Raw genomic sequence first — 26719 nt, forward strand, 5'->3', positions numbered from 1 at the left:
TGCTTCTTAGGAGAAAAAAGAAGCAACAAAAATAAAAAGAGGTCTTGTTAAGGTCACGTGTTTAAAACATCACATCAAGAAAGCGTACATAGATGTTGCATGTGCCCTTAAGAGGAGTTATATTTTATTATTTCTCGCTTATTTTAATGAAGCGATCAAGGATGTTACCTTTTACATTCTGTTTGTTTTGGTACCTCGTTCTACGTACGCTATGCCTGTGGAAAAAAATTTCTCCATTTGTCTTTAGTGATTGAAAAGTTAACTTAGTTTATATTAGACTTTTTCTAATTAAAAAAAAAACACAAACAAGGGAGGTGTAGGGATAAAACAAGTTGATTTAACTTATAAAGTTCACAGCCTAAAAATAGAACATCACTAATAGTTAACAAGAAGTTAACAATCGAAAGACAAAAAAAAAAAGACATTAAAGTATTTTTATCTTCGTAAATAAAACGGTCTAAATGATGTTTGTATGCTGTAAATGTAAAGAGTTTTATAAGGTTGAATTAATACCTCTACAGAGTTGTAACTAGAAAAATATTCCGGGTTCTGATAAAACATAACTTGATATAAAAATTACATATTTAAATTTTTCAAAGAATTATAGAATTAACTTACTGCTACCGAATAAGTAAAGCTTTTAGTTTATAACTTTTTCTATTTAAGGTCACTAATTATAATCTATGGAACCTTCATGTTTCCCAACCTGTGACTACCTTTTTCTTTGTTGAAGAGTTAAACTACGAATACATGATATAAGTATATGACTAATGTTAGGAGCAAACAGTCTGTAGTAATAATGGAACCGGCCCGGCATGGCCAGGTGGTTAGGGCGTTAGGCTCGTAATTTGAGGGTCGCGGATTCGACCCCCCGTCATACCAAACATGTTTGCCCTTTCAGACGTTGGGGCGTTATGATGTGAGAATTAATCTCACTATTCGTTGATAGAAGAGTAATCCAGAAGTTGGCGGTTGGTGGTGATGACTAGTTGTCTTCCCTCTAGCCTTACAGTGTTAAATTAGAAAGCGTTAGCTTAGATAGCCCTAGTGTAACTTTGCGCGAAATTCAAACAATATAGAACCATTTTTTTTTCTTTTTCAGGACGATAAATCGTGTGAAGGAAATTAGTTTTGTCAGAAGCTGTTTATATAAATATAAATATATATATGTATATTGCGTTAACTTCCTTAGTTTCACTAACGAGCCAGGTGATTCCTTTTGAATAGCGTATCGAAGAGTAAGTGATTCTAAACTTGAACTCTCTTTCCACTTTGAGGTTTGGAATTATAAAAGTTTCAGTTAAGGTGTTAGAAAAAATTGTTGTGACGGAAATACCACTAACTGGTTGCCCTCCCTAAGGTCAGAAGTTCGAAATAAGATGCGGCTATACAAGAACCTTAAAGATCTTTGACCTAGCTTTATACGCGGGTAAGATGTCATTCAAATTGAAAATTCAAAATATTTTTGATGTATAAGATTTTGATATCTTGCTCAAAACTGAGAAATTGCGTCTCTTAGCTCCAAATAAAAGTTTTTTTTTTTCATTTCACGCAAAGCTATTCGAGGGCTATCTGCGCCCCTAATTTAGCAGCATAAGATTAACTCTTGGGCTACTCCTTTTAACCACGAATAGTAAGATTGACTGTCACATTATAATGTCTCCACGGCTGAAAGGGCGAGTATGGTTTGTGTGATGGGGATTGGAACCCACGACCATCATATTGCCTGGCCCTTAAATAAAAAGGTATTAATCTGTTTGCTGATTTAAATGAATTTCTTTAGCCCGCTATATTCACCATGCAGGTATTCTGTTACACTTATCATGTTAATAAAACCTGAATACCTTTAATCTGTCATCAAGAAGTCTCACTAGTTCTGTAATGAATGAAAGATGTATTTCAATTGACTTAAACAGGGCTTAACGACCGATTTGTTTTAAAGGACCATTGTTTGTCAAATGTTTTTAAATACTGTGCAGCGATTTTGCGGTTTATTCCTGTCATTGAATGAATGACCATGAATACTCCATTTTGAGAAATGAATGGTAAGATGTGAGAATCTCGGTGTTGAACCTAACACAGAGACATTCGATTTCCGCAAAAGCTAAAAGTGCGTGGCTATGCTATGTGGAATGAAAAAGGCGAAACTAAATCTGAAGTTTAAGAATAAAATAGACGCTTTATTAACTAATTATTACAGGTTGATCATCAAAGTGGAGTACTGCATTGTCATAAGTTAGATAAGAAACGTTTAATAAATAGTATTTAGTGGTTAAGGAAAAACAACTCACATAACTGGCAGAAATAACAAATAAATGGTTATATGTGAAAAGAGAGCTACATTTTGACAACTCCAGCACAGGAATTAAGCCTGTTACATCTAAGGACAGAAAGGAGTCTCCCTGAAAACGCCCAAACTACTGTCCTCTCTGTAACTGTTCTGTTTAGAAAGACGGATCACAAAATTTCTGAAGTATCTCTTCTCCACTTGATGGTCGTAAAGCAATCCTTAAAGTAAAGTAAAACACAATGCAGCTATTACATAACAGAAACCTGCTACAGAAAGCAATGGCTGACGGTAAATTTATCGCATGAGCTAAACTGAATTTAGTATGCTCTAAATTGGTTCTTATAAAAATTCCAATATATTAAAATTATGAAATATAAGCTGTAGAAAAGTAGAGTATGATTTCAGTCATAAGACTTAATCTTGACTTCTACAACTATTAATGACTGTCAAATATAGAAGGAATTTTCACGAAAGACGTGTTCTCATTTTTTTTTTTCACGTATAGAATACCATTTTGGATAGAATAACCCTATGCATACCTCAATTGCAGCAAGGTAACTTATCATTAACTCTTTTGTCCGGCATGACCAGGTGGTTAAGGCACTCGCCTCCTAATCTGAGGGTCGCGGGTTCCAATCCCCATCACACCAAGTATGCTCGTCCTTTCAGCCGAAGGGGCGTTATAATGTGAGAGCCAATCCCACTATTCGTTGGTAAAAGAGTAGCCCAAGAATTGGCAGTGGTTGGTGATGATTAGCTACCTTCCCTCTAGTCTTACACTGCTAAATTAGGGACAGCTAGCGCAGATAGCCCTTGTGTAACTTTGCGCAAAATTCAAAAAACAAATAAATATTAAATGTTTCTCTGTTTTTATTTGTTTCTAAGCGTACAAACCAAACATCAACTAAGCACCCACGTTTCTCGATTTTTACGCATATGACATTTTTACATAATGCCTAATTATTTTTTGACAGAACAATTGCGCTTTAAGAATGGAAAGAATATTTAAGCTCACACTGACCTCAATTTGAGCACACAGAAACTATCGATGCCAGTTTATCTAGCGTTAACCAATCAAATAACGGAATCGCTTATAGTGTTCTAAAACGTCGAAGGGTAAATGGATTATCTAAGCTGAATCAACTTTTCTAGCGAGTTTTTAGTGTTACTCATATTAAAGTGTTCCTCCATAATGGCCCGGCATGGTCAGGTGGTTAAGGCACTCGAATCGTAATCTGAGGGTCGCGGGTTCGAATCCCTGTCACACCAAACATGCTCGCCCTTTCAGCCGTGGGGGCGTTATTATGTGACCGTCAATGTCACAATTCGTTGGTAAAAGAGTAGACCAAGAGTTGGCGGTGGGTGGTGATGACTAGTTGCCTTCCCTCCAGTCTTACACTGCTAAATTAGGGACGGCTAGCGCAGATAGCTCTCGTGTAGCTTTGCGCGAAATTTAAAACAAACCAATAACCGAGTCCTGAATTACGGCTTCGAGTCGGGTGCCTTAACCACCTGGCCATGACAGGCCCTTGGTTAGTGCATAAATATAACGCAGATAGTTTTTTTGACAATTTAAATTTAGTTAAACAACATCAAAGAATAATTTCAAAATAATCAACAGCCAAATTACTCTTTTATTCAGAGGAATCCTTGATCATAACGGGGTACCTTTAATTCAGATTAAATGTTATATTTTATTTATTTATATCTTAAATAAAACCTGATATTTTTTCAAATCAGATGTTTTTTGAAATATTTCCACTTAACGTTTGGTTTCTCTAATAACATCGAAAGATATAAAGTCAACTTATAACTGTGTTATTTTCATCAAATACCGATCAAAGTTTTAGTAAGCTGCCATCTACTGAGAACATTATAAATCAAGTTGACATAACTTTCTTGTCAGTTTCATTAACAGTTTGTTTGTTTATTTTTGAATTTCGCGCAAAGCAACACGAGAGCTATCTGCTCTAACTATCTCTAATTTAGCAGTGTAAGACTACAGGAAAGGCAGCTGGTCATCACCACCCACCGCCAACTGTTAGGCTATTATTTTACCAACATTCGTTGGTATGATTGACCGTCACATTACAAGCTCCCACGGCTGAAAGGATGATCATGTTTGGTGTGACGGGGATTCGAACCTGCCATCCTTAGATTGTGAGTCAAGCGCTTTAACCACCTGGCCAAGCCGGGCCTTCATTAACAGTATTTAATCTTAGGTATCAGCATGACAATATATGGATTAAACACAAACCTTACTTTCAAAATTTCAACACTAAATTTTTATGAATTTACAATATCGATTTAAAACAAAACGAACATGATCTATACCAAGGCTGTCATCAGCACTCCTGCATCTCTGTGGCTACAAGGGACCCAAGGCTCTGATAATTGCGAGGTAGACGGGATTTAATGGAAATATTGGTCATAATAAATGTTTTAAGTTTTATGCTTAAAATAGTCTTAATTTATATAATTATTACGTTTATGTTATTGTACCGATTATTATAGCGAGAAGCAATTATCAACACATTTTTGTTCAGTTGTCAGAGAACATTTCATTAAAGATTTACTAATTTTAAAGCCCACATTTAAAGTATAAGATGTATAGTAGTTATATTGCTTTGTTTAATACGTTTTAATAAGCTCCTGAGAGCATGCACTGTTCGTATCACATATCCGTAACCTTTATAGCAGACACAAGACAACTGCATCATATAGACCAGGTATGGCCAGGTGGCTGGGGCGCTCGACTCCCTAATCAGAGGGTTGTGGATTCGAATCTCCGCCATACCAAACGTGCTCGCACTTTGAGCCATAGGAGCGTTATAACGTGACAGTAACATAATAGTTCATGAGTTGACGGTAGGTGGTGGTAACTAGGCGCTGCCCTTCTAGTCCTACGTTGCTAATTTAGGGATGGCTATCGCAGATAGTCCCCATGTAGCTTTACGCGAAATTCGATAAGTAAACAAACAATCACATCACACATTTACAAGATGTAAAACGTCTGAAAACTACATCGAGCGCTTTGTTTGTCTCTTTTTATTTTATTTTAAAATTGTTTCGCAAATTTACGCGAAAGACTATCTGCACATAATTGTCACAAATTTAAACTGACAAACTAGTGGGAAGGCATCTAGTCAACAGCACTTACCGCCAACTCTTCAGCTACTCTTGCCTGGCCAAATAATAGGAATTAACCTTCACATTCTAGTGCACCAGGCTTTTCTGGGGAGCAAAGGGGCTCTAACTATGGAATTTTGGATTCACAGTCCGACATGCTAATCATAACCACCAAACCAATTACAAAATAATGCTCTCTTTGAGCGTATATACTAACCAAATGGAATTGATATGACCTAATGTTTTCAATCCAAACTTTTATTATTTAAGATCAACTCACTGTTTTTGTTCAAGCTGTCGTGTAAGGAAGTAGCCAGGACATTGATCTCTAATCTGTTTGGCAAGGATTGGGTTTAACTAGTGACTGAAAAGCTCCTAAAGTTGGCCTGATGTTTAACCCATTAGAGGTTCTAAATGATTCACAGCCGACATGTTAGACATAAGATATTTGGTCAGATTGATCGATGGCCTGGCTTTGAAGGATCTCAAGATTTAGCAGCTCTAATTAGTTTCAAATCTATCAGCAAAACCAAATCTCTGATGAGCAAAGTGACCACATGCACTGGAGAAAATGCTACGTCCCACCATCTCTGTCATAGTTGAATAATAAATAGCGTATATACGTTAACTGGAAAAAAGAGTTGAGCACGTGCTTTTATGACCTATGTGTTAAATTTTTATGGAAATTAATTTGATCTGAATCCACCAAAACTGGATGTACGATACACATTCTGTAACTTACTAATTATTTATAATACATATCTCTTTGTATATGACCTGTAAATAAAATAGCCACCAGTAATGGAAACATTCTTCCTCATCGTGAGAAGGTATTCCACAAACATGAGATCAAGAGGTTCACAACCCCATGAAACAGTTGTACGTTTTTTGACTAGTCATCTACAAAAAATTAACAACTTGTATCAATATATTGCACACAATTTCAATCACATTTAACATATTTCATAATATGAAAGTAGAGAAATTCAAAATATTTGTAGGTATGTAACATATGTTATAAGGAGAAGAAAATGTGGATTATTGGCGTACTACATCCATCATTTCGGTGAAGATGGTGGCACGTATTTTATCTTGGTATCTGAAATGTCCATTTTAAACTGTTCAAAACCATGACGTTGCTTTGTGAAGTTTCTCTTCGTTGTCTGGATATTACATATTTATTTCCGCAAATGAAACCTGGTTCAGCTGTATTGTCCTGATACAGTTTTCAGTAAAAGCTGCTATATATCAATTATTATCTGATTATACTGATATTTTTGTGTCTATATTTTTAGAACACTAGAATTCTTTTATTGTATATGACTTAGTGGACACTGGAGAAATGTTTGTTTGTTTGTTTTTGAATTTCGCACAAAGTTACTTGAAGGCTATCTGTGCTAGCCATCCCTAATTTAGCAGGGTAAGATTAGAGGGAAGGTAGCTCGTCATCACCACCCACCGCCAACTCTTGGGCTACTCTTTTACCAACGAATAGTGGGATTGACCATCACATTATAACGCCCCCACGGCTGAAAGGGTGAGCATGTTTGACGCGACGGGGATGCAAACCCTCGACCCTCAGATTACGAGTCGCACGCCTTAACACGCTTGGTCATGCCGGGCTCTGAAGAAATGTTACTAATATGAAATAATAACTTTAATAACTAGCTGATATGCATCTTTATTAAGACTTTTATCCTCACGATCCACATGTGTGATAGTTTGGTTAGTTAGTTTCACTTTGTAACGGGAGGATCGAGCAGGAAATTTATGAAGTATTTTGAATTTGACTAAAGCCTGAATGTTAAACTGTGTGACAAATAATTATAATGAACAGAAAGTGTGAAGTAAAAATAATCTTTATTTGTAACAAAACAAAAATGTGTTTATACTTGTGTAGAGAAGGGAACAATGCCTCTGCTGTATCATTAAATAAATTAGGAGCTTTCTTTTTCTTAGGTCGAATCTCTGTCAAATTAAATATTTTAAAAACCAGGCAGAACAGCTGAAAACTGTTCTCAGTGGTACAACAGTGTGTCTGCAGACTGATAACGATAGAAACCAAGATTCGATACTCGTGGTGGGCATAACACAGGTAGTTCATTGTGTAGCTTTGTGCTTAACTACAAACAAACAAACTGTTGGGAGTTAAGGCTTCAAAATAAGCAAGTAATACCATTTTTATTGAGTGTGATGAGAGTCACATACAATGTGCTGTTTTCTCCAATATTTATGGGCTGTAATATACAACCACAATCTACACAGCCAGCAAAGAACATTACTGAATTTACTTCATTAACCCTTTGTACAACTTCATAAACATTAGTTTATGAAAATAACTGCTACTAACGTCATATGGCTGAAACTGTAATATATTTCTAATATTCTGGGAAATAAATTTATTATTCTGCACGTTTTTATTCCGAAATAACAGCAATATTTCGACAAACTAGTACCATGTTGTGAATTCAAGGAATTTTGATTTGTGTCCTATTGCTACAAATAATTATTGTACACTTTAGGGCTGTGTGTGAGCTAAGAAAATTGTGATCCAATAATATTCTTCGGTCAGAGAAGATTTGGTAGAGGGTGCTGTAAACTTTAGTCTGTCAATTAAAAAGTAGGGGTAGCTGAGTGAAGATTTACCGTTGTTGTTTCGTTGTTTTTGAATTACGCGCAAAGCTACACTAAGGCTATCTGCGCTAGCCGTCCCTAATTTAACAGTGTGAGACTAGTAGGAAGGCAGGTAATTATCATCACCAACTGCCAACTCTGGGGCTACTCTTTTACCAACAGATAGTGGGAATTACCGTCACTTTTTAAAGTCCCCATGGCTGAAAGGGCGAACATACTTGGTGTGACGGGGATTTAGAGTAGTTTAGTCAATATGATATAGCTAGCCTTTCTTCAGCATATATAAAATTATTTCGACAAACTGGTACCATGTTGTGAATTCAGAGAATTATGATTTGTGTCCTATTGCTACAAAAAATTATTGTACACTTTAGGGCCGTGTGTAAGCTACGAAAATAGTAATCCAATGATATTCTTCGGTCAGAGAAGAGTTGGTAGAGGATACTGTTAACTTTAGTCTGTCGATTAAAAAATAGGGGCAGCTGAGTGAAAATAGCCGAAGTGTAGCTTTGCACAAAAACTGAAATCAAACAAATGAACGATAATATTTGTTTATACTTTATCATGCATCATAACAAAGTTCTGACCGACTGCGCCTACTTATAGCAACAGTAATGATTATAAGACTGCCCTCCTATGTCATATAATATTTACAATCACGTGTCATAACATATATATTATCATTATGATCACTTCTTTTGACCATGCACAGACTGATGTGCCATTAATACCATATGCACATTTTTCCTCTATGCACTCGTTGCTCTAAGTGAACTGTAGTAAGTAAAACATTATTTTACACTTTCTTGGCATCTTTCTTGTTTCATGCTAATTTAGGTTCAGAGTAATTCAGTTTAACTCTGTAGTATATTTCGGTCAAACCTTAAATTAAGTGCAAAATATAACTGATCCTGAAAAGGGAAATTGGGATATCTATGAATACCACACAAGTGCATCGTCAGAAGCAACAGTTGAGAAAAGTTGAAAAATAATAATGACCAGTATACAATAAAGAATATCGACGTAGCAGAAGAGGCTTTCCTGCACTTGGAAGACACTGTGTTTTGTTTTAATTTCGCACAAAGCTACTCGAGAGCTATCTGCGTTAGACGTCCCTAATTTAGCAGTGTAAGACTAGAGGGAGGGCAGCTAGTCATCACCACCCACCGCCAACTCTTGGACTACTCTTTTACCAACGAATAGTGGGGTTGACCGTTACATTATAACGCCCCAACGGCTGAAAGAGCGAACATATTTGGTGTGACAGGGATTCGAATCTGCGACCCTCGAATTACAAGTTGAGTACCTTAATCACCTGGCCATATCGCGCCAATACTCATACTCTTGTCAGAAGTGGAAGACACAGTGAAGACATCGGAACTTTGACTATTAGTTCATGGTCACGAGATATAAATGATAGATAAGAGCTACGCGAAAATAAAACAAAACAGAGACTTCTGCAAGTTAAAATCATTATTGTTATGCACAATGAAACAAATTTTAGAGATAGTTGTTATGGTAAAACGAAAAAGTATGAAACAAGTGTACATTATTTAACTTAAACCCTGAGGCAATATTCTGTTTTATCCGTAAGGTGTTTGACAACAAAAATGAAGTTAACTCATGTAGTTTTTTTTTAAACTTTGATAACGTATTCAAAAATATACACAAATTTGAAATAAACAAAGCAGATGATACATAGAATATTTTATGAAATGGACGGAATTTGAACTTTGGATAATACATATTCTGTAATAAATAGTATAGCTTAAACGTTAATCAGAATTGAATAGCAGTAATTAATAAATATACTTAATAAACTGAAATGAAGTTACAGAATTCTGTAGTCTATTTTAAAACTAGATCATCAGCAAATGAGTTGTTATTGTGCAAATTTCTAATTTATTTTGGAATTGAGTATGATGTTCTAATACAAGTATATCTAGTTATAAAACAAATACAGAGTTTAATTATGAGAACTTATATTACTCGTTGTTGTTTTGTTGTTTTTGAATTTCGCGCGAAGCTATGCTAAGGCTCTCTGCGCTAGCCATCCCTAATTTAACAGCGTAAGATCAGAGGGAAGGCAGGTAGTTCTCATCACTTTCTGCCAACTCTGGAGCTACTCTTTTACCAACAAATAGTAGGATTTACCGCAACTTTATAAAGTCCCCATGGCTGAAAGGGCGAACATGCTTGGTGTGACGGGGATTCAGAGTAGTTTAGTCAATCGGATATAACTAGCCTTTCTTCAGTATAAATACAATGATTTCGAAGGTGCTTTTTCAAGAACTAAAGAATTAGTACACAATGCATTTGCTCTAGAATTGATTGAAACTTATGTCAGGTGAAAGAATCACCTTGCTAATTACGATTGTGAGGATGTCAACCATTACTGCACAAAATTTTTTTTTTTTTTTTTTAGTTATTTACAGCAAAATTTAATTTCGCTCTCTCTTATTGAGTATTTTCTAGTCTGGTTGCTGAACACTCAAATTATTATAGACCAAGTAAAAATAGTTTTAGTCTAGTTTAAATTAATTTTAATTGTCTCACAGAAAATAACCTGTATTTATTTGCAGAATTAATTCTGACTGAGGGGGGAGTTTAGTGATTTCTCTACTGTTGTCGTCCACGTAAGATTTTTCAGAAAACTTAAGGAACCTGTAGCAACCACTGAAATTTTAACACGCATTTGATTGAGTTGTTGCTGCCCTCTATACGTAACTGCTTGTACAATAAGATGGCGTCGACAGGTTTGGTGAGTGTATTTAACGTAGAAGCAGATATTTGTATATTACAATACAAACAAACTTGATATGTATGAAATATATACGATGAGTACATTAAATTTCAAGCTTATTCGCTATCAATGATAGTAAGATTGTTCCTAGTGCATAATATCATTTCAGTTATCTTAAACTTATTCGCTTCGTTTTAACAGATATCGTACAGCATCTCTATCAGCTACATATACTCTCAAGATCCACTAACTGAAATCGGGAACGCGATAAATTATAGATTGCATATATATATATATATATAATTAACTAGTTATGTTTTAAATTTTGGTATTTATCAAGTATTTTACTCGCATTGATGCTATTACAGTAACAGTAGTATTAGTGCTAGTAACTACTTTTATTACATTACGTAAATCACCGGCTTACATGTTACAAAATTTAATAAAGAAGTATATGTTGATCGAATGATGTAGGATTTTCTGTCATTAACAATTGTAATTAGATGTAAATAAGTACTAAAAGGAAAAGTACTAAAAATAAAATATAAATTTGTAGCAATATGCTGCATTAACAGTAATAAGTCAATTGTGATTGTTTTCTTTTGAACTCTTTAAGTCTAATTGTTATTGTTAAAGAGTAATAAATTAATTCTAGAATTTAAGGAACAAAATATATCTTCATAAAATGTTTATTTCCCTAAGCTATGTATAGGCTAATTTTTCCTTTTTAAACATTTTATTAGTTATAAATAGAATTCAAAGTAATTTTTTTTCACACATAATATGCAAATTACTGTGAATGTGTTTGCACTTCTAAGAATATGAAGCTAAGACCTGTAACAAATTAGTTAAAAATAAGTAAAGGCAGAAGTTTATTCACATTAATTTTTCTATATACTAAACTGTTTGAAATTGCTTTACAAAACTATATCAAGGAATAAAGAAGATAGATTTATTCAGTCACTTAAATAAGATTGTTCCTAGTGCATAATGTCATTTCAGTTATTTTAATACATAACTTAGCATATGTTTGATATACTTCATTTTTAACAAAAAAAGATGGTTTAATATTATGGGTTGAAACATTGTAAGTATTTAAATCAGAACTTGTCTACTATAAAAGCTGCTGTTATTGTACTCTTGGTGTGATTATCCAGTTTTGTAGATTTCTCACTAAACATTTTCTTTTTCATTCATTAAGTTACACAAGTGTATGGTAACTAATGGCGTGAATTGCGTGTGAACAGTTTAAAACTTGTGCTTCCACCTCAAAATTACTCTGTTCTTCGTGATCTCAAAGATTAACGTGAAGATGACCTAGGAAGGTCGAAACATTGTTTTCTGTTTAATAACAAAAGTGTTGATACCTGTACCAGCCGTTCTGACATACATTTTTATTTCATGTAGGTTTCTTGTCATCAAAAAACAGTAGATTAGTTATAGAGAAAGAGAACATGTAAAATATTATAGCAAAAGAAATAAAAACTGGGAACCAAAGTGAAAATGTTTAAATAAAAGAAAGCAAATACTTATTTCAAGAGAGTATAGAAAGATCTGTTGTTTTAATACATAGTGAATAAAACATATTGTACAGTTACAACTGACATCAACACTTCTATTAGTGGATATCCTAGTTGTGCTGTCACAACCAGACTTTTGTCTTGAATGTGTGAAAATCCCAGGAACATTCATGCTTTTGTCTAATAAGACCATAGTCTTAAAAAATTTGTTTTGGGTTTCTCACTTGCTGTGTTTTATCACTCCAGTCAAAAAATACTTGTCAGTGTTTGTTAAAATAAAATATTGACATGTGTTTAAAAGTGTAACTTGTCTCTGAATCCTTGTAGCTAATTTGCAGTATGCATAAAACATATATTGTAACCTTTTCTAGTCAGTCTCTATCATTGGTAAGCTAGATATCCTGTATACTCATTTGGTTGTTCTAACTTCTCAGAATATTTGGGATACAACTGTACTGTTACTAATGTTTCTTAGGTGCATACTGAGCAACTTTGCATGTAGACACTTGCAGATAAACAACACAAGCAGGAGATGTACAATCGAGGTCATCTGGCTTGGAATATACAATGTGATCAAATTGCACAGTTACGACATATAACATACAGTTCCATGTTTTGAGGCCCAGCATGGCCAGGTGTGTTAAGGCGCTCAACTCGTGATATGAGGGTCGAAGGTTTGAATTCCAGTCACTCCAAACATGCTTGCCCTTTCAGCTGTGGGGGCATTATAATGTGATGGTCAATCCCACTATTTGTTGGTAAAAGAGTATTTGGTGGTAGGTGGTGATGACTAGCTGACTTCCCTCTAGTCTTACACTGCTCCCTTTAGTGTGGATTCCTGTATGTGGTGAGGGGACCTCCCAGGGAAGATTCTGTTTTTTCAGTTTACCTCCTCAGGGATCTAAACATCCACCCACATGTTTGCCGTGTGTGGCAACCCGTGAAGGGGAGGAGAGGATCCTGGTGGTTCAGAAGTCCAACCCTAACACGACACTTTAGCCTTGAATTCCTGTAGACGAGGTGTTGTGGACAATATATCTGATGCTGGTGTTTAGGTATAGTGCTTATGAAACCCTGGCATTGCTGCAGTGTCCTTGTTTGACATTGTAGTGCATCCCCTTGTAGAGCTACATGATGGGTGGGGTTTTATTATGTATACCCCAATTAAAAATCTTAATAAAATAGTGAAAAAACAGTATAGGTAAACAATCATGTCTTGAAGATTCTGAGCAGCAATCCTCACCATCCGTACCACCTGTTGTACCTCATTTTTTATATTGTACTCACTTTCAGACAAACCTTTAGGGCAAACGTCTCCCTTTTTCATTCAGAAGGGACTAGAGGGACTTGCTGGGTCTCCAAAGTCAGTAAAAAAGCTTTGATCTGGTGATATATTGGTGGAAATATCCACATTTTAACACAGTGAACTCCTGTTGCATTCAAAGTCAATTGGGGATATACCTATGGAGGATACACCTCATGCTACTTTGAATTCATCACAAGGAGTTATTGTTGAGAGGGATTTGAAGAATATCCCAGAGTCGGAGATTCTCGCTGGTTTCTCCCCCCAAAGAGTTTCTGCAGTGAGGTGCATCTCCACTCACAAAGATGGAATTATGGTGCTGGCCAATGTCCTCATTCTCACATTTACATCACCACGTCCACCTGCCACCATCAAGGTGCGTTATCTTAATTGCAGAGTACAGCCATGATTCCAAATCCTCTCTGATGTTTCCAGTGTCAACGGTTCGTTCACTCAAAGACGTCATGTTATGGTTCCTTGACATGTGCTCGTTACAGTGGCAAGGACCATGATGCCTATGAGTGTGAAACGGACCTTCACTGCATCAATTACAATGGCTCTCACCCATTCTACTTTTGTTCTTGCCCTAAATGGTTGGAAGGAAAAGAGTTTCAGCATTTGAAAACGATTCATGACATTCCCTATTCTGAGGCTCGAAAATTGCTGACAGATCTCTCTGTGCCTCCTAAAGAATCATTCTCCAAACAAATGAAAGTCTTTTTATCCTCCATGGTTAAAAAAGTTGATGAATCAACTTCAACACCTATCTCTGTCTCATATATATACATACCAACAAACCCCAAGATCCACATCCTTTGGTTCGAGGTACAAGCATTTCCTTGGATCCATCTTCTTCTCCCACCCCAAGGTGCAAAACAATCATTTGTTCATGTCCTCAGTCTCTGGAATCCCCTTCCAATAGCAAAGATCTGCCCAGTTGACCCAGGGCAGGATCTATGGAGGTTGATAGACTTCCCTCAAATAAGGAAAGTAAGGAAAAAAGACATAATTGTAAACAGAAGGGTTCTCCACCCAATTTGCCTACACATAAATAAAAATGGTCACCCTGATACAGTGGAACTGTCGAGGTGTATGTTCTAATCTGGATACATCAAAACACTGATTGCTTCCTACCATCCTGTATGTCTTTCCTTACAGGAAACATTTCTGAAACCTGCCGATACAGTCACCTTTCGGCAGTATTCTTTATACAGAAATGACAAGCTGTGTGATGAATGAGTGGATGGAGAAGTGACACTGTTGGTTGATCAGCATGTGCCCACTCTGTCTTTGCCACTCGACACACCCTTGAAGGCCATTGCCATCCGTGTTTCCTTGAGTTGTACTATCACTGTTTGTTCTCTCTACCTGTTGCTTGGAGAGACATATGATCAATCAGACCTTCATGCTCTCATTAAACAGTTGCCATCTCCCTTTTTCATTCTGGGGGACTTTAATGGACATCATCCCCTCTGGGGAAGTGCTGATACTGATGGGAGGGGTCGCTCTATAGAGCGTATGCTCTCTGATCACATCCTTTCTCTTTTCAATACTGGTTCTTCTACTTATTTTCATGTACCTAGTCAGTCCTTTACTGCTATTGATTTCTCAATTTGCTCCCCTTTATTATTTTCCCATTTTTCATGCAGGGTTGACACTGATCCACTAGGCAGTGATCATTTTCCTATAATCTTGAGAGAGACTGGCCGTGGTCGATGCTACCCGACCTGCTTGCTCCGGTGGAAGCTGGATCAGGCAAACTGGTCCTCTTTCACTGCTCTCATGGAACTTGACCCTGCCATTGTCTGTAAGCCATTAATAGATGACTGTGTGGCAGCAGTAACTGACTGGATTATACAGGCAGCTGCCCAATGTATTCCTAAAACCTTGACACGTTTTTCACTATATCCTTGTCCTTGGTGGATTTCTGCCTACTACATGGCACGGAAGGCTCAAAAACGAGCCTGGGATATTTTCCATAGATATCCCACAGTCTTGAACTGCATCGCTTTCCAACAGGCCCGTGCACATGCTCGATGGGTAAGACGTCAAAGCCAGAAGGAATCTTGGATTAAGTTCACAACCAGCATATCTTCTACCACCAGTTCCAATGTCATATGGGTCAAGATTCATAAGGTCAATGGGCAATATAATTCTGTTTCCCTCACGATCTTGCTCCCTGATGGCCAGGAAGTGGCTGATACTCTAGGTGAAAGCTTTTACCAGCTATGTAGCACTTCTGCTTCCTCTTCCACCTTCTTAGCCATCAAGACTTGGGCAGAGCAATCACCTCTTTCCTTCCTAGAATCCCCTCTACAGCTTCTGTGTTCACTGCTGAACTGTATGCCATTTCTCTTGCCCTGGATCATATAGAAGCTAAGCATTACTCGAACTGCACGATGTATACTGACTCGCTTAGTTCTCCACTTGTCCTGGAATTGCTTGACGTTGGTTCACACCCTGTTATCGCTGATATTTAAAACCAACTGGCCCATTTCTCTTTAACATCTACTTCTATCCAGTTTTTCTGGATAACGGACCACATTGGTATTCGTGGGAACGAGCTCACTGACACTACAGCTAAGTCTATCTGCTCTTGCACAATCACTGCTGTGTCTGTTCCATACATGGACTATGGTCCTGCATTCAAGGCTTGGCTCCGTGCCATCTGGCAGTCGACTTGGAGTGAGCAATGCAAAAACAAGCTTTTCCAAATAAAACCCTGTATTGGACTATGGCCATCTTGTTTCTGTAAGGATCGGAAAGAGGAAGTTGTTTTAACTAGGCTACACATTGGTCACAATTTTTTAACTCGTTTTCTTTTATCTGGAACTGATGCACCAGTGTGTAGTTTGTGTAACACTCATCACAATGTGTTATTAGTGATGGTGACACTGTCCACCTTGGTAATGTTTTTAGTTTTTTAAAGGCCATTAATCTTTTTAATGCCATTTAGGTTTTTTAATTTATACATTACACCTTTTTAATGTGACTCCCTTTTAAATATCACAGTTCATCTACTTTGATTTAAAATTACAAACTGGCCGTAACATGAAATAACTCAAAACCTGGACTGGAAAGGCCAACTTCAGGTGACTGACAGCTCTTGTACTTACCTGTTAGTCTTCCTGGCAGGTTATGATTATTACAGTTATGCTACAGAAAGTCCTTTACAACTTATATTACTGTAGTTTTTCTCTTGATGTTGCAGACTAGATGTAAATGTTGGTTTTATGCTATTTATGTTTTTTTTAAACTCTGTTTTGTTTTACCTTAATTTCCTTTTATGAATTTTACTGAATTTACTTTTAACTTTTTACCAGAAGTTTGGCACTGATAGCCTAGCTGCTTTGTGCTGTTAAACACTAAATCAGCCAATTGACCAACTTACACTGCTAAATCAGGGATGACTGGTGCAGATAGCCCTAGTGTAGCTTTGCACGAAATTAAAAAAACAACAAAAAACCATGTTTTGAGACTCACAAATATTTTAAACAGTTTTTCAGAATTGATGAACTGAAATTCTTTTCTAAAGTTTGTGGAAAGTCTGTGATATAGGCATTGATATTACTGAAGAGCCCCAGAAGTACTTGTTAATTGTGATGACCACCAAAATATTCACATAGCAAATAAATAGAACTTGCTTTTCCCTCTGTTTCTAGGTGTTTTATTTATTGTTTTTAGTATACGTTACTTGTTTAATTTTAATAGATAAACCTTTCACATTTCTCTCCTCTCATTCACATCATATTTATTCATAAAACATAATAATCTTTACATCTACCCCAATATAATGATGAGATATTTCTAACTACAAATAAATAACATGCACATTTAGCATGTGAATTTTAATAATATGAATGTTTGGCTATAATTTGAAGCATCTAAATTTATTTGTAGTTGAAAATATCTTATGATGTTGACATTTGATTTACAACATTAACGCTTTCAAGATGGGCTGAGTATAATATACATGAATTTGTCCACATGTTTGCACTATAACTTTTGATACAGCATGTGTATCTTTGGTAGACTTTAAGTGAAGATTAAACAGACTCAATATTTTCACAAACAATTTTTTGTAAAAATATTTCATTAAAAATCTGATTTTTTGTGTACAAAATACTTGTCATTTTGTTTGTTCACCACCAGCTTTGATTGTTTCACTTATTCTCACATGGTATAGCTGCATGGCAGTGTGTAACAATTCTTCATCAGTGAAAGCACACAAACATCTCTAGTGTAGCTGACTCCCTCTATACTGTAGAATACTCTTTTTCACTTCAAATATGCAGTCATGCTTGATTTCTGCTCAGTATTTCATGTTATTGTGTATAATTTCAGTAAATACTGCTGATCAATTTCTTTAGCTTTGGGTTTCACACATTTAGTGGTGCATTAGAAGTTAGAGCTATGTCTCTGGAACTCTGTTGAGATCTTCGTACTCTTGGAGAATCGTTTCCTGAAGAGGAATATTTTGACAGCCTTTTTCCATCTTTTCTCTTTGTTGTGCCTTCCCATTCTAACTCATCCTTTGCATTTTTTGACATAATTTCTCGGGTATGTTGCCTCTTGTCTCTCTCTCCTGTATTTTGTGGTATTTGTTTCTGATGTTGGATTAATAATCCAATAGTCTTTCTCCTTTACTTGATTTTCAAGTTCATGCTGAACAATTTCTTACTCAACTATGTTTCAATGCCACTGTAGATATTCTTATTTAGGCATGGAGCTCTAACTTTGCTACTACACTACGAATTTTCCTGGTCCAGTTCTCATTTCTCTATTTCACTTTCATACTCCATTCATCTCTTTTCTAAGGCTTTCCACCATTCCCCTGAGGAGTTTCTGGCAGATGCACATATCTTTCTTTTGTCTGTATTGGCATGCTTATCTTTCTTAGCTTTATCTCTTCATCCATGGCTTCTTTGTTGCTGCTATCTCCTTGGCAGGGATGACCTTTTGTCAAAAGTGTCTGTTTCCTATTTACATGATCTCTGTCTGGCTCCTTTTTCGCACTAGTTTTTAGATTCTCCCCTCTACTGGTGTCACCTTCCTAGGTTTCTGTAGAGAGTTGCCAAATTGTCCATTGTCATATTTTGTTGTGTCAGGTTCAGCTGTGTGTCTCCTATGAGTTCCAGCACTGGAAGGGCAAGGCAATCCAGGTTTATGTCCTTTTGCTGTAGTCACATGGATTTTTCAGGTTCTAACAGAAGGACTTTTTCAATTTTATGCTTTTCCTACTTTATCCACACACTGTTTTCTTTTTTCTTTCTCATGATCCACTTTAATTTTAGCATCTCTTCAAGGTTGTTTGAAATCTCTTGAACAAGAACAAATATTTCACCTTTCTCTGTGTTTTTATTTCTAGCTATTTGTCAATCTCAGGAAGACTGGGGATTTGCATCTTGTTATTAATCTCTTGAAATTCAACTTCATTAACTCCCTGGTTCATCATGAAGTTTTTCTTCTCACCCTGTTGGTTGTTCACTCTAGGTCTATAGGTTGATGTGTGATATGCTTACCTACATACCACAATTTCTTCAGCATCCAGACGTTACATTTGGTTTATTCACAGGACTTGAATGTTTCAGTTCCATGGCCTGGCTTTGGCACAGTAAATATATTTCATGGTCAAAGCTTTTGCCCACCACATTCATACATCAGGTTTGTGGTTTCAGCATTATGTGTATGACTGGTTCCTTTTCAACAAGCTTATCATTTCCTTCTACATGAGGTGGCTCATGTGGGATGGTTTGTCAAACTGGAGAAGTTATATCTTGCACAATATGTTATTCACCTGGGGGATATTTTTCAGCACCTACCTCAACAAGGCCCAACCTTCTTTTTGTTTGAAGGCAGTGGAGTTCCTGGTATCCAAAGCCAAGTCTTCCTTTCTTCTTCCTGTGCATGAGATTCTTATGGAATCTCTTGTCCTTTGGAGTAATGCATGTATGTTGCATTCAGTGGGTGCTTCATGATTAATAAGATCTCATTCAGAATACCTTGGGTTCTGCCACCTTCCTTTCTCCTTCCCTATAAGTTGACTTTGCCTGGTGATTCGATTGGGACAGTATTTTGGTGGGCATTCTTCTACTTCCTCCCCATCCCAACTTTAATCTCATTACAGGTTCTTCTTTTATAGGATGCAGAGCCTATTTGAGTGATGGTTAAGACTTCCCTACATATTAACCTTTTGTAACTTTTAGCTGTTCATTGGGCTTTGGACCACTTTCTGCTAATGGTACAGACCATCTGGTCTTGATCCATTCTGTCAATCCAACTGTTCTCTTACATCAGTCACCCTGATCCCATTTGCATTGTTTTTGAATGTTGGATAATTATTTCTGGGCCCAATCTCAGGAGCTCGATTTTCTTGCTTGTAACATCCAGAATGCTTTGAATCTTATGGCAGATTGACTATCTCATATTAACAAAATTCTACCATTGGAGTGATTTCTTATGCCTTAAGTGTTCCAGTGGTTATGCTCCCAGCTGAGTATCTCTTCCTTCTGGATGCTTTTGCTACCAAGCTCAATACAAAATGTCCCCTCTTTTAGACTCTGGTTCTGCATCCTTTAGCTTTAACTGCAGATGTCTTCAGACAGGATTGAACTAATCTTTATCTGTATTTTATCCTTCTGTCTCTTTTCTTTCCAATGTGCTCTCTTTTATACCAACCACTCTGTTGAGTCTCATCATCCCATTCTGGCTCACACATCCATGTTTTCCACTTTTAAAACTTTCTTGATCATATCCTCCCATACCTCTTCCAATTTCTCAGCTCCTTCTCTGGCAACCTCAGTCTTCTGTCTTCTATCCTGTCGTAGCTACGCTGTGTCTTCATGTGTAAATATTGTCCAATTCTTTACAAAATAGTTTGGACTCTTTACATGGGTAGTTTTCTCTCCTTTTCCACATGGTATGCTCTTCTTTTTTGATGGTTTACCAGCCAAAATGGCACATTTTCAACCATTGGTATTTGTGACATAACCTCTTACCTTTCTAATCAAATGCTTTCTGCATCCATTTTTGTATGTAGTTTACCTTTTTTGTACTGTTGAAGGTTATAGATCAACCTTTATCAATACATTTCATTTTTCCTGCTTCTGTAGTATTTTCTTTCCTGTCCTTTCCCACCTGTTTTGCCCCTTTTACTTGATTACTCCATGGCATTCACTTTCTATACTAGATTGGAATCTCAATGTTGTTCTTCATGCTCTTATCCTTCCTCTCTTTGAACCTTTGGCCCCTTGGTCTTTGTATCACCTCTCCTTCAAGATATATTTCTCACTCCTCTTCTTATGTGGATGTCACATCCATATTTTGATGCTTTCTATATTCTTTATCACTATACCCACATCCTCCTCTATTGGGGTCATTGTTTTTTCCCCAAATCTTTAGTGGTGCATGAAGGGAACATCACCTTCCCTCTTATTTCTCTCCCTTCCATTTTTCATTTGGATTTCAGATCTGATCTGGATCATATCCTTTATATGGTACAGACTCTGCATTTTTATGTCACCCACACAACTTCTTTCTGTGGCTCTTGTTTTTATCTTTTTATACACTGGAGTTTTTCCTTCTGTTCTTTCACTTGTCACTCTTACTGGATGGATTGAGAAGTTTATTCATCTCACTCAAATGTCCTTATCTAAGGATTTTCATATTTTCCATATTTGCTTCCACCAAATCCAGCATCTTACCCCTACCTTGGCTGCCTACTTATGCCACTCATTGGAAGACATTGTGCAGACTGGCAGGTAAACTAAGAGGCTGTAATTTCATTGTACAGGTTACTAGTTAGGCTACAGTTGGAATGTTGTGCTCAGTATTGGGTTCCTTACCTCAGGAAATACATTGAATTGTTGCAAAAGGTTCAGAGAAGTGTTACATTACTAGAATGGTGCCTGGGATGGAGGGGTTGTCATTGTAGGAGAGGATAAAATATCTCAAATTATTTTCTCTTGAAAAGTGAAGAGTTAGGGGGAGATCTGATTCAGGTGTTTAAGATTTTAAAGGGAATTTATAGTATTGATGCATCATCTTTTTTCATATTCAACATTGAGAATAGTAGGTAAGGGTGAGGGTGTAGATTTGGTGTATCTGGATTTTTAGAAAGCATTTGGCAAAGCTTGTAAAATAGGAGCCATCTTCAGCTAAGACAGTTTAATTTTTCTAACAGGATGGTTTGCCTTTGAAATGGGTTGTCATCAAGTGTTGCAGAGACTGTATATTTAAATGAGTTTAAGAAAAACTTGATATGTATATGAAAGATAAAGACTTCCTTTAGGTTGTTGTTGTTTTATTTTAAGTTAGTATAGGGTGTGAAACAATTAAGATGGACTGATAGATCTCATGTTGCTCCAAAACGTGTTAAGTAGAGCAGTGTTGAAACCACTGCCCATTCTTCTGGTCCTAGTTGAATAACCCAGGACTAGCTTATTTTCAAAATAAGGTTATTGTGGTCACCCATTGCATTGTGTCATGGTGCAACATTTCTCCAAACTTTTCACTACAATGTTATCCTCCCATTCCCAGTAGAGTGTAGGAGCGCTTCTGGGGTGGTAGACCTTTGACGCTTTCTCCTGCACGTAACCAATTCCACTCAGTCAAGATGGTATTCTGTAGGTATAGATAGTGAGTACTTTCTTCTTTCCGTAAACTGAAAGAAAAATTCTCGTTTGGTGCTTGGTTTTAGACTGGATGAATCCACCACCTGCAGGTCATCCCTTTAGCTGGCTTTGTCCCATTCCACAGCTGCGTGGATGTCAGTTCACAAGTGGTTTGGTGTTGGATCAGTGGTTGATAGGGGCCCTTCTCCTACAGTGGGCTAGGTGAAAAATCCTGAAACTGCTTGGTTTGGGACTGGAGTTAATCCACCAAATTTGCACTCCACCTTCCTACTGATACCTAGATGTCAGTCTCCTGGATGACCTGGTATTGGTTGTGTACTGTATCTGCACACATGTACCTTGGCTGTTTCTTGGAATAGAAGTTTTTTACCTTCTGCTTCCTCATTTGGAGGTGAAGACAGTTGGGACCTTCTTCTGACTGAAGGCTGAAAGACAAATACCTAATAACATCTGGTTTTGTATTGGAGTTGATCCACTGAATAAGGTTTGATAAGCCCTAGCCACTCTACACCAGTTGACACATTGCAAGTTAAACCTGATTTAACAAACATATTTTGATAAAGAATGTACATGGTACAGATAGGGTGTGATTTTCCACAAGTGTTATCCTATACATTACGGTGTCACACAACGTGGGTTCTCTTTGGCTGCCTTATAAAGAGTGCATATCTGGGTGACTTTTGCACCAGTCTTTTTAGCTGTTATTCAAAATATATTTTTCTACATTGAAAATGTATTTCTGATAGATACATACCTCTGCTTACACTTCCCACTCATTCTCTCCACTTCTGGTGTCTTTTTCTTGCCTAATTTCCAAATGATGAAAGTACTCTACAGTATAGATGGAATGAGCTGTGTTGTGAGGATGTGTCACATTTCTTTTGGAAGAAGGTTGTTGTATGCTACAGTGCAGCTAAACCATGTGAAATCATGTCAGGGTAGGTGGGAACATGAAGGCTAATGGTGAGCTATATTTGTGAAAATAGAGAGCAGTATAAGTTGAATAAAGCTATAATGTGTGAAGAGATAAGTGCCAATTGGAAATACATTTTCAGTGTGGGAAAATTTTAACATTTCATGCTCCTCTTGATGGATGGATATAATCCAATGATGATTACATCATAGACTAGTACAGTTCACCTTATTATGTATAGGGGTGAGAGTTCTTAATAGTGACTTGGCATGTGTGTAAAATTTTTTGGCAGTAGTGCAGAGGCACTAACCATTTGTTCTGTGGACAGGTGATTATCTAACTGAAATGTGAACTAAACTTGCAAAGGGAAATGTTAACATCTGAAATTTTATTTTTGAAGGGGAACAGAGATTTTGTGTTGCCAGTGTACTCTATCTGAAACATTTGTTAATGTAGCTCATATATTGTGATAAAATAGTAGATTACATTTAATGCTTATGAAACTCTTGAAAAATAGCAACTTTAAAATTACTGTGTTCAAGTTATTTATGTATTTTATTAAAATTCAGAGGGATAGTATTGACATGAAAACACTCCTTTCATTATAATAAACTGAAATAACATAACACAGTGGATGGATAAAATCATGTAATGTGCATGTTTTAGTCTTATCATTGCAATATTATTTACAGATTAGGATAAGTTATGTCTCCCACTTCACTCTTCTTTAAAACTAAATGAGTAACGGTGTGTACACGTACTAAAAATGCACACAGAATAACAGTGTTATACTTAGTTATGAAAAGAAACCCATGACAATTTTAAAAAAATTTCTCATACAGTTAGAAAAATATCTTGGAAAAGGTGTCTTAAGTGGCATTCTTACCAGGGAGTATATGCAAAATAAGGTTGATAATTATTTTAAAGAATACAAGTGTCTGGTTATTAATTGTAATAAACAAAATTTAAGTTATCTTCTATTATTTTGTAATATTTTTTTTTTGTTTTTATATATATAATTTTTATTTTTTTATTTTTCAGTTGGGAATTGAGCAGATGAGCAGGTATATTAGCCCTGTCAATCCAGTAATCTACCCTCATTTGACTCTTGTTCTCTTGGGGATTGGCATCTTTTTTATGGCATGGTTTTTTGTGTATCCTTTATTGACTTACAGAGCTGTTGCTATGAGCAATTTTAAGGAAGTACTTTCTAATAAAAAAATGGTTACAGTTTACACAGGTTTTACAGTAATATAGCATATGGATGATGAGGGACCTTTTGATGCTATTACTGCATGTCCACCCTTTAGAAAAAAATTCAAACCTTAATCTACAGTATTTCAATAAATTGTTGATTTATATTTTAAAGTTCTGTACCTTAAAATGCCAACCTTTATTACTGCTTATTTTGCAAGCCAATTACTATGTTAAAAAATTTAAACTGCCTAGAATCTTGCATGCCTTTTACAAGTTCAAATCTTGTTTTCTCTTGTTCTATTATATTCAGAATATGGCATGAGGAAATTCTTACAAACTCTTATAAGATACAAATTACTTTTCTCAAGGTAACAAAAGAGACCTTAACTTATCCATGTAAGATAATCCTGTCCCTAAAATCACTCTAGTAACCTGCTCTGAATTCTTTCCTGCATGTCCATATTCTTCCTAGATAAAAGATAATTTTGGAACATTGAACTTCTTAAAACTGGGGAAGTCATGTGTAATCCTGTTATTTTATTTCTGCATCTTTTTTTTATTACCAAGAGATTAGTATCTACATGGTTCAGATCAATTTTACTATTTGCCACAGAATGTTCAGTGTTAGGAATATTATAGAAATAGAAAAAAAAGAAAACATTTAAGAGCTGAATCACACTTTTCCTTCAAGAAAAACTTTGTTATCAGTATCCTTTAAGGGCTAAATCCCACCTTAATTAAAAAATAATTTTATAACATCCCTGTTTTTACTTTAACATAAACAGCCAGTTTTCTCATGAACCGTTTTGGATTTCATAATTTATTTTTTAACAAAATATCTAGTTTTCCTATAGTTCTCCAAATCTTCCATCTTATCTGCCAATTTGAATCTTTTAAACTGATGGTATTTATCCTTTACTTTCTCCTTTAGGGCTTTAGTAATTCATTTAAGTTTTGATTCTTCCTGTTATCTTTCTATTTAAGAATAATCCAATCTTTAATTAAAAGCAATTTGTTTTAAAAATTCAATAGAACTGTTCCACCTCACCTTTTAACCAAACATTCCAGTTCATTAATTATAATTCTTGTCTCATGGCCTAAAAATTTTGTTTTTTAAATTAAGTGCTAAAATGTTATTTCTTTTATCTCAGCATGTAGGAAACATCAAACACAATTATGCAGTGATTTCACTTACTCAAATATTCCAACATTTCAACTCATACAACCATATTTGTATTATTTGTTAACAGTAAGTCTTAAAAATGGCCTGGTATGACATTGTGGTTAAGACACCAACTTGCAAGTTGTGGGTGTTGGATCAAAAACTGTTACCATATATGCTTGCCCTTTCAGTTTTGATGGTGTTATAATGTGACAGTAAGTTCCACTGTTCATTGGTAAAGAGTATCTAAAACACTGGCATCAGACAATGTTGACTAGCTCCCATCCTCCTAGTCTATTACCTGAAAGTTATGGACAGGTAGTACATATTGTCCTTGAATAGCTTTGAGCAAAATTCAAGAAAAACAAGTTTAAAATTTGCATCATTATTGCTTGGCTCTCTCTCATAAATTGGTTATAGAAAATTGTGTCACTTTAAGAAACATCTCTCCCTCACTACTTGACAATTCCAATCATTGTGACTAAAAATAAGCTCTCATAGGTACTGTATCAGTATATGTGTTAATAAGTCATGGTCTCATCATATGTCTGATTAGGTGGCCTGTAATAATTGTCAATTAATAACACTACCCTTGAAATCCCTGAATCTTTTCTATATAAATTCAACCTCTTGAATACCATTTTTATGTTTTCAATACTAATAGTTCTTCCCTTATAAAAGAGTTATCCTACCTTCTCTCTTAAAAAACTATCACTAGCAAATATCTATTATCAGTATTCTCAAAACCAACCAACTTTCAATAATTCCCAGTTGATATATAATAGTCTTGAACTTGGGCCCTGAACTCATTCATTTTGTTATTGATACCACTCTATCTGACATAATAATAAGAAATAATAAACTTATCTTTAAATCTGAAAATCTTGTGTTTAAACTGTAATTTAATTTGTGTTCTAAAAGTGTTTTCCGTGTTTTCATTGCTCTAACTATTGTATCAATTTGTTTATTTTAAGCTCTCTCACCTCTATGCAAGTTTAAACTGTTTTTAGAGCTTCCTTGGACGTCTTTCTACACAGCCTGCCTAAGTGGAGTCAATCTTTTGCATATCATTCACCCTTACTCTGTAAACTTCCATGGGTCTAACCAACTCACGTGTTAGTCTGAGCATAATTTTCCACTTGATCCTTGCACCTTGTTAAGTAGTTCCTTCCCTCGTTAGCCTTGTTAAGTACTG

The 26719-nt window shown here is 36.0% G+C and overlaps 1 protein-coding gene across 1 annotated transcript in view; it reads left to right on the forward strand.

Moving 5' to 3' along the window:
* Nucleotides 1–10664: 10664 nt before the first annotated feature.
* Nucleotides 10665–26719, forward strand: part of kud (oligosaccharyltransferase subunit 5 kud) — a 31740-nt gene continuing 15685 nt past the window's right edge. The window contains exons 1-2 of the mRNA XM_076476178.1: nt 10665–10814; nt 24207–24319. Of these exons, the coding sequence (XP_076332293.1) occupies nt 10797–10814; nt 24207–24319 (131 nt within the window). The 5' untranslated portion in view covers nt 10665–10796. The remainder of the gene's footprint in view (nt 10815–24206; nt 24320–26719) is intronic.

Source organism: Tachypleus tridentatus, chromosome 13 (assembly GCF_004210375.1).
Source record: "Tachypleus tridentatus isolate NWPU-2018 chromosome 13, ASM421037v1, whole genome shotgun sequence".
Lineage (NCBI taxonomy): Eukaryota > Metazoa > Arthropoda > Merostomata > Xiphosura > Limulidae > Tachypleus > Tachypleus tridentatus.